Genomic DNA, 14,052 nt, shown 5'->3' on the forward strand with positions numbered 1-14,052 from the left:
AAGGACTTTTTATTCCTGACACATTGAGCAGATGAGCTTCCCATTCTTGTCACCCTTGCTCCCAGGGGTGGCACAGACTGGCCCAGATGGATGCCGCACACTCAAAGGCTTTGTGTGATGGCCGAGGAATCTCAGATTTAGGAAACGCCCGTTGTTTATGATGGGGTGTAAAGGAGCTGGCCAATCTCCGCTCCAAGGGGAAATGGCATCTTTTTTATACTGCAGAGCAAACAAACCTGCTTTGTCCTCTCCAAGGAAATGCCCTTTCTATTTTCCAAGGCTATTGTTCTCATTAAGACATCATTAAAGACTGTCTAGAGCAAAGGCAGTTGAGTGCCTTTGCTTGCAGAATGGTCAGAAATGGGAGAAAGAGAAGAACTTCCCTCGAACAAGTTGTCCACGCATTTCCACACACGCCTGTTGGATTGCCCACTGTATCTACCGCACCTTGTGTCTCTTTACTTTGGTTGTAGTTATTAAGTGTTAATGGAACAATGTTATTAAAGAAAAATTTGAAATAAGAACCCACTTTTAATTTTATGACCTTCCACAATTTCACGTTTACATATTAACTTTTGGGCCTTATCCAAATGCATCTTTATCTTAACCACATGTAAAGATTAACTCAAAAATGGGCCATTTACCATAACATAAAAACCTAAAATACACTTGTTACTTTAAAGGTTTTATTTTTTAATAGTGGGTGTGTATAATTATGATCAAATAAAGCAATGAAGTTGTTTTAAAAAAATAGACCTCCATAAAGTCTTATCGTTATATTTTAATATCTTTATCTGTTCTTTCCTGGAGGAATGTTTTTTTTTAATTAAAGAAAAACATTTTCATTTATATGATTATGTTGCAGAAAATCTTGTCAGAGGTTGAAAGAGATCTGAAAAATTATGCAGTCACATCTAAGTCCCAAACCCAAGGTGGAAGGATGGTTATTGAAGAAGTAGAAAACTCAGAAGACGAAAATGAGAAGAAGAGCGGAACTAAACATGATATCGGCGGCGGAGATAAGAGTAAAAAATCTCTTTTATTTTGGTTATGCAAAAACCTACCTGTTTATACAGTGAGCTGGCTCCGTTGTTCTATTTGTACAGAAATGCTTAGCCGGCTCTTGTAAATCTACAAGCGAACTGGGCTCACCCTTTACTTAACACAGTTTAATTCAATCTGGCAAACTCATGCTTTCTTCTTAATCTGGAGTTTTCCCCCAGTGCTCAGTCTAATTCCTGATGACCACCTTGTAATGTAAGTAGCTGTGCATATGTGACACCAACTGTTTGCAAATTATCTTTCTCCCCCTCTCTCTCTCTCTCTGGGGTGATTTGTCTATATCCACTTAGTTGTTACAAATGTATTGTATTCAATAGGTGTGTCAGGGTGGCCCTAAAATGCATACAATGTTGGTTACTATGTGTTCCACTTAAGATGTTTTTATTTCTTTTCTTTACTTTTCTTTTTTGTCTTTTTGAAACAGGGTCTTGCTATGCAGTTCAGGTTGGCCTTGAGCTCACTTTATAGCCCAGGCTGGTCTTGAACTCGAAACGAAGGATGTTTTTAAATATGCAGAAGAGGCCAGGTGTGGTGGTGCACACCTATAATCCCAGCACTCTGGAGGCTGAGGCAGGAGGATAATTATGAGTTCGAGGCCAGCCTGAACTGCATAGCGAGACCCTGTCTCAAAAAAAAGGTACGCAAAAGAAATAAATATAATTTCACTTTTAAAGTAATTTCTAAAACATAGCCTAGACTAGGTAACGCTTTATTTTAAGGCAAAGCAGTGAAAGTTAAGTTAGTGATGAGGGGAAAGATTTGCATATATTCTTAACCAGGGGCACAAAACCTTTTCTCCTTCCGTAAGGACCCCTGAGCAACTGAAGGGAAACCATGAAAATCACTCACAAGTAAAAATCAACTTGGGCTTGGGATGTTGCTCAATGTACAAAGCCCTGAGTTTGACTCCCAGAACCAGAAAAAAATTAAAAACAGGTAAAAATCCACTTGTAAGTAATTTTACCGAATATTTTAAATTTGAGATGTATCAAATGTTCAGATCACTGAGCTCTAACAAAGTAAAGAACAGTAACTTTAGGGTTTTTCATAAAATAGAAATATAATCTAAAATGTACACCTCATAATAAAATATGATCAGTTAAGATAGGATAAAGAAGAAAGAAGAAGAAGAAGAAAAAAAGACAGAATAAGGAGAAAAGGGCCAGGCATGGTGGCACATGTTGATAGTTCTAGCACTTGGGAGGCTGAAGCAGGAGGATCCCTGCAAAGTTCAAGGCCAGCCTGGACTACATGCTAAGTTCAAGTCCAGCCTGAACTCAGTGAGACCTTCTCTCAAAAAAAAAAAAAGAAATAAAAAGAAAGGGATACATGTACATGCACACACACAAAACAAAACACAAAGGAACAGAAGAGCAGGGAGGAAGAGAAGAAGATGAAGAAGAAAAGTACCAGAGAGAGCTGAAAAAGAAGAGCGAGAATCAAAGGATAAAAGGAGGGAGAATTACTTGAACATTTTTAAGCCTCAACAGTCACCATGTAGTGAGACTTTGAATAAACTGTGGCAGCAAAGGTTCTTCTTAGGGTTTATATTTAATGTAAGTGCCTTATAGTTAAAGGAAATAATTTAAAGTCTTATCTGGAACAAAATGAAATATAAGCTACACTAATTGCTACTATTTTTTAATTAAATGCCTAGGTAGAGTAAAAATGGACTTTTTATGGGAATGCAGTTCTAACTCATGTATAATTTCTCATAACAGCCCTAAAATCAGGCTAGAACAATTTCATCATCCCAAAAAAACTCCTCCTGCTGCCCTATCAGACAAACTCCATACCGCAATCCTTATTAACCATCTCTGTATTAGTCTCCATTCCTATAGCTTGTCTAGAATGTTAAATAAATGAAACCAGAGAACATGCAACATTTTGAGACTAGCTTTTTTCACCAGACACGTCACTGAAAGCCATTCATGTTTCATTGGTTCATTCCTTTTTATTGCTAGGTAGCATTCCATTATATGGCTGTACTGAAATTTGTTTATCTGCTCCCTGGTTCAAGGACATTGAAGTTGTTTCTGGTATTTGCTAATTATGAATATAGCTGCAATAAATGTTCACGGACAAGTTTTTATGTGAATATAGGCCCTCATTTTTCCTACAGTCAATACCTAAGAGCATGATTACTGGATCATAAGGCAAGTATATGTTTAGTTTTACTGGAAATTACCAGACTGTTTTCCCGAGCAGCTGTACCATTTGCCATTAGCAATATATGAGAGTATTAGTTGCTTCATATCTTTGCCAGCATTTGATATTATTATGAGTTTTTTCTATTTTATTCATCCTATTAGTTATATAGTGATTTCTGTTCATGACTTTACATATAATTTTAAAATCAGTTTCTTAAAGGTATATTTTATTTTTCAGTCTGCGTTCCTCCTGTTTCTCTTAATATTGTTATATTTCTTTATCATATAAAATCACTTAATAATGCCATATATTTGATAACTATTTTACCACAAGTCTTTTGTCATATTACTAAAATTTACATTTCTGCTCATTCTGAATACAAGTGATTCTTTTTCTCTATATATCACTATAATATATAGCAGAGTAGAATAAATAGGACAGCAAATATAAAGCAGTAAAATCAATTTCCATAGAAAGACAAATACTCATGCTTGGAGTTTGGTTGGATTTTCATTGAATTTGTAGATTTGTTTGTGGAGAAGTGACATAACCATATGGAATTTTCTAATCCATGCACATGATATGTCTCTCCATTTGTTTAGGTCTTCTGTGATTATTTTTCATTACCATTTTGTGAGTTTTCAACATACAGGCACTATATATATATATATATATATATAATATATAATATATATATTATATATTATATATATATACAGGCACACGCTTTGCTTTATACTTACATATTTCAGTTTTCTGGAGTTATAAATAACTTTTCTTATGTATCTACTATAACAATTATATATTTTGCTATTATACATGTTTCAACATTTTAACTTTTTAAAAGCAAAACAAAACTTCCATTTCCCAAAAACAATAAAACAGAAGTCACGTTGGTAAGTTTAAACTCAACAGCTAACTAATGTTCCCTTAAACACGAGCGCATACTGATAACAAAATCCAGTATAATACAGATTAATCTGTGTTAGTTCTCTCACATTTACTAAATTGCTCAGCGTACATAGCCATAAACTAGAATTTCCTGAAAATGCTTGGCTTTGCTTCAGGATTCACTGGCTTTAAGATCCTACTTGAACTCTGGTTCACGTTTTTCTGACGTGTCACAGCTGACCATAAACTGAAAGACATTAGACTCATAACCATTCATGTTGGACTCTTAGCTTTTGAACAAAATGCAAAACAATACAGGCTCCACTAGAGCATAAAAGTTGAACCTTAATGAAGCAATCCCGAGATAGCCTCAGATGGGATGTTTCCTGAACAAATATGAAAATGCAGACAGGAGAATATGTAACACACACCCTCACAAGTGGGGCAAGGAAAGGGGTGCGTTTCAGTGACTAGCAAGCGACTCTTTTATGTATTTACCAGCAATGTGGGGCAGACATGGAAAAGAAAACTTGGGGAATGATGCTGATTGAGAACATGTCAAAGTGTCCACCGTGCGGTCAGAATACACAGTTCTGTGTATAACAACTGCTCGGTGCTATTTCCGTTTATTTCACTTTCAGTAATAATGTTTTTTCTTACATGATTGAACACGTATGTTTCTTTAAAATTAAATCACGATTGAAGAAGCAGTGGCTTATCTTTCTAATGAAGTGACCAAGCTGCTGAATCTTAAGGCCTCAGCACATGTTGCGTTTTATTATTTTCACTGCATAAGCCCCTTTGTCCGTTCCTGGTGAGCAGCAATTTTGTTTTTCCGGTGGTTTCCATTGGCCAAGTAGTCATGACAGATGTTTTGACACGGTGCCCACCGCTTCCAGGGGTTACACTAGATGGATCGTCTTTCCCAGCGCCGCAGCATGGCAGCCTCCACCGAGTCCATCCGTCGGGATTTCTCTACCAAGGCTGGCCGAGAAGTCCCGCGTTAGCTGCCAGGGCTTCGTTCTGCTGAATGGGATAGTCCTGAAATCTCACGGCTATTTTTTGTGTCATTTTTAAATATTTCTGTAAGCAATGTTCCAAACAGGTGATCTCTTCAGGTTGTACTTCTCTTATTGTGGGCCGGGGACATAGCTGGGCGGCACAAGCACCTGCCTGGCAAGCTCAAGGTCATGAGTTTGATTCCCGTATTAAAAAAAAAAAAAAAATGTACTTCTCTTGTGAAGTCTTTCACACAGTCCCAAAAGCGGGTTTCTGTAAGCTTATTTTAGGTTCCCATGAATTCCCTAAACTGTTTTATCTGATCAGATTCTGATACCTGCAGCCGTATTCTTTTGGTATATTTATGAGTCACTTTTTCTGACGCATGAGTTTCCTGAGTTCTTGAGAAGTAGTTCTCTCTCTCTCTCACTTTCTTTTTTTTTTGGTCTTTTTGAGACGGGGTCTCACTATGCAGTTCAGGCTGGCCTTGAGCTCATTTTGTAGCCCAGGCTGGCCTCAAACTCGCAAGCATCCTCCTGCCTCAGCCTCCCGAGTGCTGGGATTACAGGCATGCGCCACCACGCCTGGCCAGGAGAAGTAGTTCTCTAACTTCTGCTCAATGTTTCCAGTGTGGCCTGATTTCTCACCCAGTCACCATCTTTCGCATCCCCATGTGGCTGGGGGCTGCGACCACGGTCTGGGACACAGGCAGGCGGGTAGGCCTGTTGGGGTTAAGTCTGCGCCTTGGCCGGAGGACAGCTGAGAAAACGCGGGAGCTGTGATGTCAAGTAGTACTTACAAATAGCTTTTTGTGCCTGTGTTTATGGTACTGTGGATTGAACTCAGGACCTCGTGCATGCTAGGCAAGCACTCTACCTCTGAGCTACATCCCCAGCCCATAAACAGAATTTGTAAAAGTTTCATAAAATTAAAATTTCATTTGTTCATTGCTAGCATAGAGAAATAGGATTGCTTTTTTTTAGTATACTGACCTTGTATCTTACAATCTTGTTCATTTATTTATATATTCAAGGGTCTATTTCGTATATTCTTTGGAATTTTCTTCATAGACAGTTATGTTGTGTACAAATAATTCGTTTTATTTTTTCATTTCCATTCTGTACCTCTTTTTCCCCTTCCTTTATGCATTGAATAGGTAGCTTAATGTTTTTTGTTTTTTTTTTTGTTGTTGTTTGTTTTCTGGTACCGGGAATCGAATTCACGACCTTGCGCTTGCCAGGCAGGCGCTGTGCCACTGAGCTATCCCCAGCCCCTAGGTAGTTCAATGTTGAATAGGAGTGGTGAGAGGGAACACATGTGACTTATTCTCAGCCTCAGATACCAAGCACTAAGGGTTTTTTCACTGAGTCTGATAGATGGCCTTATCAAGTTAAAGGGATGGCTGTTTTTCTAGATGGTTGAGAAATTTTTTCATGAATTGATGTTGAATTATTAAAAATGCTTTTCTGCATCAGTTGATTTTGATTGTGTGGCTTTTCTTCTGTAGTTTGTTAATATGCTGAATTACATTGAATGATTTGAATGTTCACTCAGCAAAACTTGAATTTTGGAGATAAATGTCACTGTCAGGATATATTATTATTTTTATTTACTTATGGCTATTATTTGCTAACATTTATTGAAGAGTTTTTGCATCTGTGTTTACAAGAGGTATTGAAGTAAAGTCTTTTCTTTGTCACTCATTCATTCATTCTTATACCTGTCTGGCTTTGGTACCAAGGCAGTGTTGGCCTCATACAATGGGTTGCGATCTGCTCCCTCAACTTCAGTTTTCTGGAAGAGATTGTGTTGAACTGATGTTATTTCTCCTTCAAATGTTGGATAGAAATTTGTCAGTGTAACAGGTTTCCCTTGTAGTTGGTGTGTGAGTGTGTGAAGATTTTAAATTATATAATCTGGGCTGTTTTTTCTTAGGTGAATCCTAGTAGTTTGGTAGTTTTAGAGAACTGGTCCATTTCACTCAAGTTGAATTTCTCTATGCAGAATTGTTCGTGCCACTCCCTATTTTCATTTTAATGTCTGGTGGGTATGTAATGATCTCTCCTTTTCTTATTAGTAATTTGTGTTTTATCTCTTTTTTTCTTTTCCGGTCCAACTAGAGATTAATCAGTTATTGATCTTTAGAAAATACCAGCTTTTGTTTCATTCATGTTTTCTTTGCCTTATGTCCTTTTCAATTTCATTAATTTTGCTCTTTGTTATTTCCTTCCTTCTGCTTGATATGAGTCTATCTGCTCTTCTGCTGAGGTGGTTTCTCAGGACACACGTGGAATATTGATTTGAGTCTTTTCCCCTCCATTAAGTGTGTCATGCTATAAGTTTCCTTCTGAGCCCTGTTCTGACTGTACCCCGCACATTTGACATGCTGTACATTGATTTCATTCACTTGAAAATTTTTTCTAATTTCCCTTGAAATTCTTTCTTTGATCATAAGACATATTTAATTGACAAATATTTTTGAGATTTATCAGTATCTTTCTGTTACTGATTTCTAATTGATTTCTGTCAAGATCACAGAATATATTTTATGTCAATACTTTTACATTTGTTAAAGCTTATTTTATAGCACAAGATATCTTCCTTCCTTCCTTCCTTCCTTCCTTCCTCCCTCCCTTCTTTCCTTTGTTCCTTCCCTCATTCCTTCTTTCTTTCTTTTTGAGACAGGGTCTGGCTGTGTAGGTCAGGCTGGCCTTGAACTCATGATGTAGCCCAGGCTTGTCTCAATTCACAGCAATCCTCCTGCCTCAGCCTCCCGAGTGCTGGGATTACAAGTGTGCACCAGTACACCTGGTGATACGTTCTTTCTTGATGAATATTCCATATGCATTGTAAAAGAATGTGTAAGCTGGGCATAGTGGTGCACTCCTGCAATCCTAGCATTCTGGAGAGGCTGAATCACAGAGAACCACAAGTTTCTGAAGGATATTTTTGCTGGCTATCGAAGTCTTGGTTGACAGTTCTTGGGTTTGACAGTTGGAGAAAACAGGGTGAAATATATTTGTTCCACCTTAACTGTAACTTCCCTTCTCATTTTTATTTATTTTTTAAAGAGGGCCGAATAATTAACACCATTTGAAGGGCTATAAATGTGCTTTGTATAGATTGTTTCAGATAGTCCTTGGAGCTATATCACCTTCACTTTTGTGGACTAGGAAACAGAAGTTTAGAGAGGTTGTTAGTTATTCACCATGTTTACAGGGTTTGTAAGTTACATGACTGGGAGATAGCCCCAAATTTGTGTGACTTTTTAGTCTATGCCCTAAGGTGGTCCCTGGATGCCAACTAAGAGAGTACAGGTTCTCCAAAGCTGGGCCAAACATCACCAGGTTGCATTCTCACTTCAGTGCCCACTGACACACCAAGAACTCTTCACCAGACACTGAATGGAAGAGAGGTGGGGGAAGAAAGAAACTGAACCCATGTTAAGAAACAAATGAGTTAAAGACTAATATGATCAGTTCTGAAACTTAAAAGGCCTTCGTCCCAAACAGAGATAAACAGGACAAGGATAACTTCTAATACTGCTTCCATGTCTAGAAATATGAATCAGAAGTCAGGCATGGTGGTGCATGTCCGTCATGCTAGTATTCCTGGAAGTTGAAGCAAGACGATCGCACTTTTGATTGCCAGCCTGGGCAATATCCTGACTTAGCAAGACCCTCCAAGGAGGGCAGGCGGCAAGGGACGTAGCTCAGCAGGCCTGTAACGCCAGCACCTGGGCAGGAGGATCTGAGTCAAGGCCAGCCTGGATCCTGCCTCAAAAACACCACACTACAACACTACACAATGCACAAAACAAGAAAGAAGGAAATCTGAGTCAGGCCAGTTGTGGAAAACACGTTACCAGTCTGTTAATACTTACCAGATCGTTAGGTTGTTCCTGCCTGAGATAGACAGTTTTCCCTAAAGCGAGTCCCATAGAGAAGCAATATTCCCACTGAAACCTCCAGACAACCAGAGCGTTAAGAGAACATTTTTGTTTTTGTTTTTTTTTTTTTTTTTGTTTTTCCCCGGTACCGGGAACCGAACTCACGACCTCACGCTTGCCAGGCAGGCGCTTTTTGCCGCTGAGCTAAATCCCCAGCCCCTAAGAGAACATTTTTGATCCTGCCATTCGTTGCCTCTCCAATTATTCATAGATTAGGGAATATGTGTATATAGGAGTCACAAAAAAGTCTTGATAGAAAAGATATAAATATTCAAACAAGTCGGTTTCCTGTTATCAAAAAGCAAATAAAGATGAGATGGAGTAAGTAGCTGGGAACCCAGAAGTAACCCTTTCATCCCAGCATGAAATGAACTCAGCTGAACCAGCTTATGCTCCCCCGGCCTAGTTGCATCGGCAGATGACATGTAAAAAGCTCTAGAGCACGGGACAGGAGAGAAGCAATCTGAGTCACTTTTGGAAGATAATGTTACAGCCCAGAGGGAAGTTATCAAATTGGAATCTTTGCACACTACACCCCATCCCACCACATTCCAAGAAGGAATACCTAGTCATTATGTTCGTGTTCCAGGAAGTCATAAAGAAGTGGAGCAATTATAGCAATTTGTATCCCTGGGTGATACTGCTGCTCCTGTAACAAGCCCCGCATGGGTGGGCTAGACCCAGGGGCATCATAACCCCTGGGGTTCAGCTTAACAACAGACAGTTACACCACCGCTGTCTGGCAGCTACTGAGACAAAGCCAGTTGGCCAACTTTCTTCACTCAGCCTTTTACCAACTGGAACACCTCACCCTGGGAGGAATACCTCATTAAACAATGCCTCCCCCTCGGAGGCTGAGGCAGGAGGATAACAAGGTCGAGCCCTGCCTGGGCAACATAGCAAGATCCTGTCTCAAATTAAAATATAAAAAAGGGCTGCGTGTAGCTCATATGAAGGTCCCAGGTTCAATCTCTAGTACTACAAAAAGAATAAAGTGAAGTATAAGAAAACTAAACAGTCACAAACAGAAGAATAAAATTGAAATATGTCTCTTGCCCTAGAAATGGCAAGATATGGAGAAGGAAGGCAGGGATTTCTAAGAATTAAAACAACACACAAAATTATAAAGGAAAAGGTGATAGTTCTGACTGTGTACATATGAGACATCTTTATACATTAGGCTCCATAAAAAAACTGAAAGGCAAATAACAAACCAGGAAAAGTGGCAAAAGGCTGCTAACCTTATAATATGAAGAATTTTTATAAAACAGTAAGAAAAAGGTGAGGAACCAGTACAGAAATGAGCAAACTGCAGGAACAGACAAATCACTGATGAAGAAATAGAAATGATTAATACGGTTTTTTTTTGGTCTTTTTGAGACAAGGTCTCGCTGTGTAGTTCAGGCTGCCCTTGAGCTCACTTTGTAGCCCAGGCTGGTCTCAAACTAGCAATGATCCTCCTGCCTCAGCCTCTCGAGTGCTGGGATTACAGGCGTGTGCCACCACGCCTGGCAATAAATTTTTTTTTGCTAATAAAAAGTGAAAATTAAATACAAATTGGCCAAAATTGCAAAAGTACATTTTGCTATTAAGGGTGAGTTAAAATCATTTTTTAAAAAACTGGGAATAGAATTCATTCTTTTTGGCTTCAGTGGATTTTTGTATATTCATGAGGCTGTGTGGCTATCACCACTGTCTAATTCCAGGACATTTTCATCAGCATTACCCACAAACATCCCGGGCCTGTTAGCAATAATTCCTCATTCTCCCCTTCCCTTGACTTCTTGCCTAATCACAATCTACTTTTGTCCCTGCGGACTTGCCCATTCTGAAAGATTTATATAAATGAAATCATACAATATGTGACATTTTTGTGTCTGTCTTCTTTCACTTAGCATAATACTTTCAAGGTTAATCCATGTTGCAACAACTATCAATATTTCATAACTTTTTATGTACAAATAACATTCTATTCATCAGCTGATGACTATTTGGATTGTTTCTACTTTGGGGCTGTTAATGAACAATTGCTTCATGGACGTTATGTATAATTTTGTGTATCTGTGTGAACAGATGTTTTAAATTTTCTCGACTATATACTTGTGCGTGGGATTACTGGGTTATGTGGTAACTGCATGTTTAACGTCTTGAGGAACTGCACACCGTTTTCCAAGGTGGTTACACCATCTGTATTCCCACCAGAAATGTATGAGGGTTCCAATTTTTCAAAATTCCTGCCAACACTTGTCTGCATTTTTGATTATAGATCTGGTAGCCCAGGTGAAGTGATCTCCTTGTGGTTTTGTTTTTTTTTTTTTTTTTGGTTTTTGGTTTTTCTCCGGTACCGGGAACCAAACTCACGACCTTGCGCTTGCCAGGCAGGCGCTTTGCCGCTGAGCTAAATCCCCAGCCCCTCCTTGTGGTTTTGACTTGCATTTCCCTAACGACTGTTGAACAAAGCCATTTCATGTGGGATTAGCCATTTGTATATCTTCTGTGAAGAAATATCTATTCAAGTCTTTCATCCATTTTTAATTGGGTTGTCTTTTAATTATTGAATTGTAAGTATCCTGTATATATTCTGGGTACTAAATCCTTATCAGATAGATATATGATTTTAAAATCTTATTCTGTATGTTTTCTTTTTACTTTCTTTACTGGGGCGGGGGGATTTTTGAGACAGGGTCTTGCTAAGTCACTAAGTGGATCAGGCAAGACTTGCAGTTTTCCTGCCTTGGCCTTTCTTGGTGCTGGGACTGCAGGCATGTGCCACCATGCCTGCCTGAAAGTCTTAGTTTTGATGGAGTCCCATTTATCTATTTTTTCTTCTGTTGCTTGCTTTTTTGATGTCATATCTAAAAATACAATGTTAAATCCAGGATTGTGAAGGTTTATCCCTATATTTTCTCCTAAGATTTTTATGTTTTAGATGTTATATTCAAGTCATTGATCCACACTTTTTCATTTTGAGGCATTTCGTATCTGTGTCTAGTGTCCTGAGTGTTTTTTGTTGGATTTTGGGAAATGCCTTTTCCAGCAATAATTGTGATAGTCATGTAGTCTTTTTTCCCTTTGTTTTGTTAATAGGATGCATTGGCATTAACTTTCTAATTCAGAACTACATTTGCATCCCTGAGATAAATCTCACTGGGTCATGGTATATGATCCATTTAATATGTTGTTGAATCAAGCTTGCTAGTATATTGTTGTGGATTTATTTTGCATCTACCAGCTACTGAACTGTGCCACTCAAGGCCACACTATTGGCTGTTCCTCCTTTGGATATTTGCTGTTGTCCACTCCTTTCTTACCGACATATTCCTGGTTGTGAGGCTGTATTTCCTCCTGGTTTTTCCCTCTAGGCAGTCTTCCATCTCCACTGGAGATTCTTCCTCTGTTCACTCCACAAGTGTTATTATTTCTTAGGGATCCTCCGGAGGCTCTGGTGATCTCATCTCAAACACTGGGGATTCTTTATATGCTGGTAGCTCCCTAGTCAATGTCTCTGAACAAGGTCACCCCTCTGATCTATATACAGTGCCTTTCCCTGAACTGCCCCTCTGTAGTGTCCCATGGGTAGATCAATACCCAGTAAGACAGGTTTTCCTTGTTTGGGCCTCTGTTTACCTTATTTTTTTTTTTTTTTTGGAGACAGGGTTTCACTGTGTAGTTCAGTCTGTCCTTTTTTTTTTTTTTGGTACTAGGAATTGAACTCACGACCTTGCAATTGTCAGACAAGCGTTTTGCAGATAAGCTATAGCTCCAGCACCCATGGCTCCGTTCTTGAGTGAAGTCCTTAACTTCTTTCTTGTGTCTCTCTTGTCTTATCTTAAAGGGGGAACGCTAACACTTAGAATGGGGATTAATACTAATGTACATAAGTTCTTGGCACATATGAAGTTTTAAATACACTGCAGCTTTGGTAGTAGTACTGGTCAGACATGAGGGGACACCGTACAAGGGCGTGGAAAATAGCAATACTAAAATAATAATACTAAGATGGCCATGATTAATACTTAGCTGCCCTGCGGACTGGTGCTCAGGGGTGAGCCCCGGAATAGCGGATGGCAGTGAACACTGGAGCGCTGCTCTAATGATCCCACTGGGTCCAATCCGGGTTTATTTCTACAACAAAATATTTTTATTGTTTTAATAATTGGTTGGTGATCCAAATCAGATGTTAGTCTGCTGTATTAAAAACAGTTCTAATTAATGTGTCTTTCTACACATCGATTGTCTTAAGATGACGGATCATCCCCCGATTTTCACTTACATAACTGTGGTTTTTTATCCTTCAAATCTTGGCCTTACTATTCATGAAGGAGAATGGAAAGCCAGGTTAGAACTTGTTACAAGAGGAAATTCGATATTTAAGTACTTTTTAACAGTGCCCTGAAATGATTAGTTTGTCTTAAATATTCATGATATCCATCAGTGAAATATACATGATTTTCATATTTAAAAACAGATTTAGTCATCAGTTATTAAGGTTATCATACCTAAAAATTTTCAATCAGATTCAAGAGGAATTTGAGTGTGAACAATGCATGGGAATGGAAAATTTACTGTACTTCAGGCTCCCTTATTTAAGCTTAAAACCAAGGGTCTGTTTCGTGCGACTTATTTGCGAAATTCACTTTGAAATGACTTAAAAATCACTTGACTTTTGCGTTCACGTGATTGTTTTTCTCGCGCAACCCTCTCAAATGCGGAAGGGGTCCCGGACCGTGGGCGCCTCCCACGAGTCCGCCAAGTTCCAGTAGCTTCATTCATTCATTCTCTCCTGCGTGGGCAGCCGGCGCGGTGGGCGGAGGAAGGCTCCCCGCGCGGCCAGTTCCCACCCCAGCCCTTGAGCGTTCGAAGAGTTAAGCTCGGGCGGGGAGCCGGGACCTGTCCGCAGGAAGCGCCGGGGGCCGGGGCCGGGCACCTCGCGGCTCCGCCCGTCCCGGTGATGCAGAGCCGCCCCGCTGTCTCCGCAGCCGCCGCGCGCGCCATGGGCA

General features: G+C 39.4%; 1 protein-coding gene across 2 annotated transcripts in view; it reads left to right on the forward strand.

The window, feature by feature from the left end:
• Positions 1-14,052, forward strand: part of Spag1 (sperm associated antigen 1) — a gene marked incomplete in the record, with an annotated part of 65,047 nt that overhangs the window by 29,037 nt on the left and 21,958 nt on the right. For both annotated transcript variants that reach the window (XM_013512759.1, XM_013512760.1), the window contains 1 exon segment: positions 866-1,025. In XM_013512759.1, the coding sequence (XP_013368213.1) occupies positions 866-1,025 (160 nt within the window).

The sequence above is a fragment of the Chinchilla lanigera genome, unplaced genomic scaffold, assembly GCF_000276665.1.
Source record: "Chinchilla lanigera isolate Chin_1 unplaced genomic scaffold, ChiLan1.0 scaffold00016, whole genome shotgun sequence".
In the NCBI taxonomy this organism is placed as follows: Eukaryota; Metazoa; Chordata; class Mammalia; order Rodentia; family Chinchillidae; genus Chinchilla; species Chinchilla lanigera.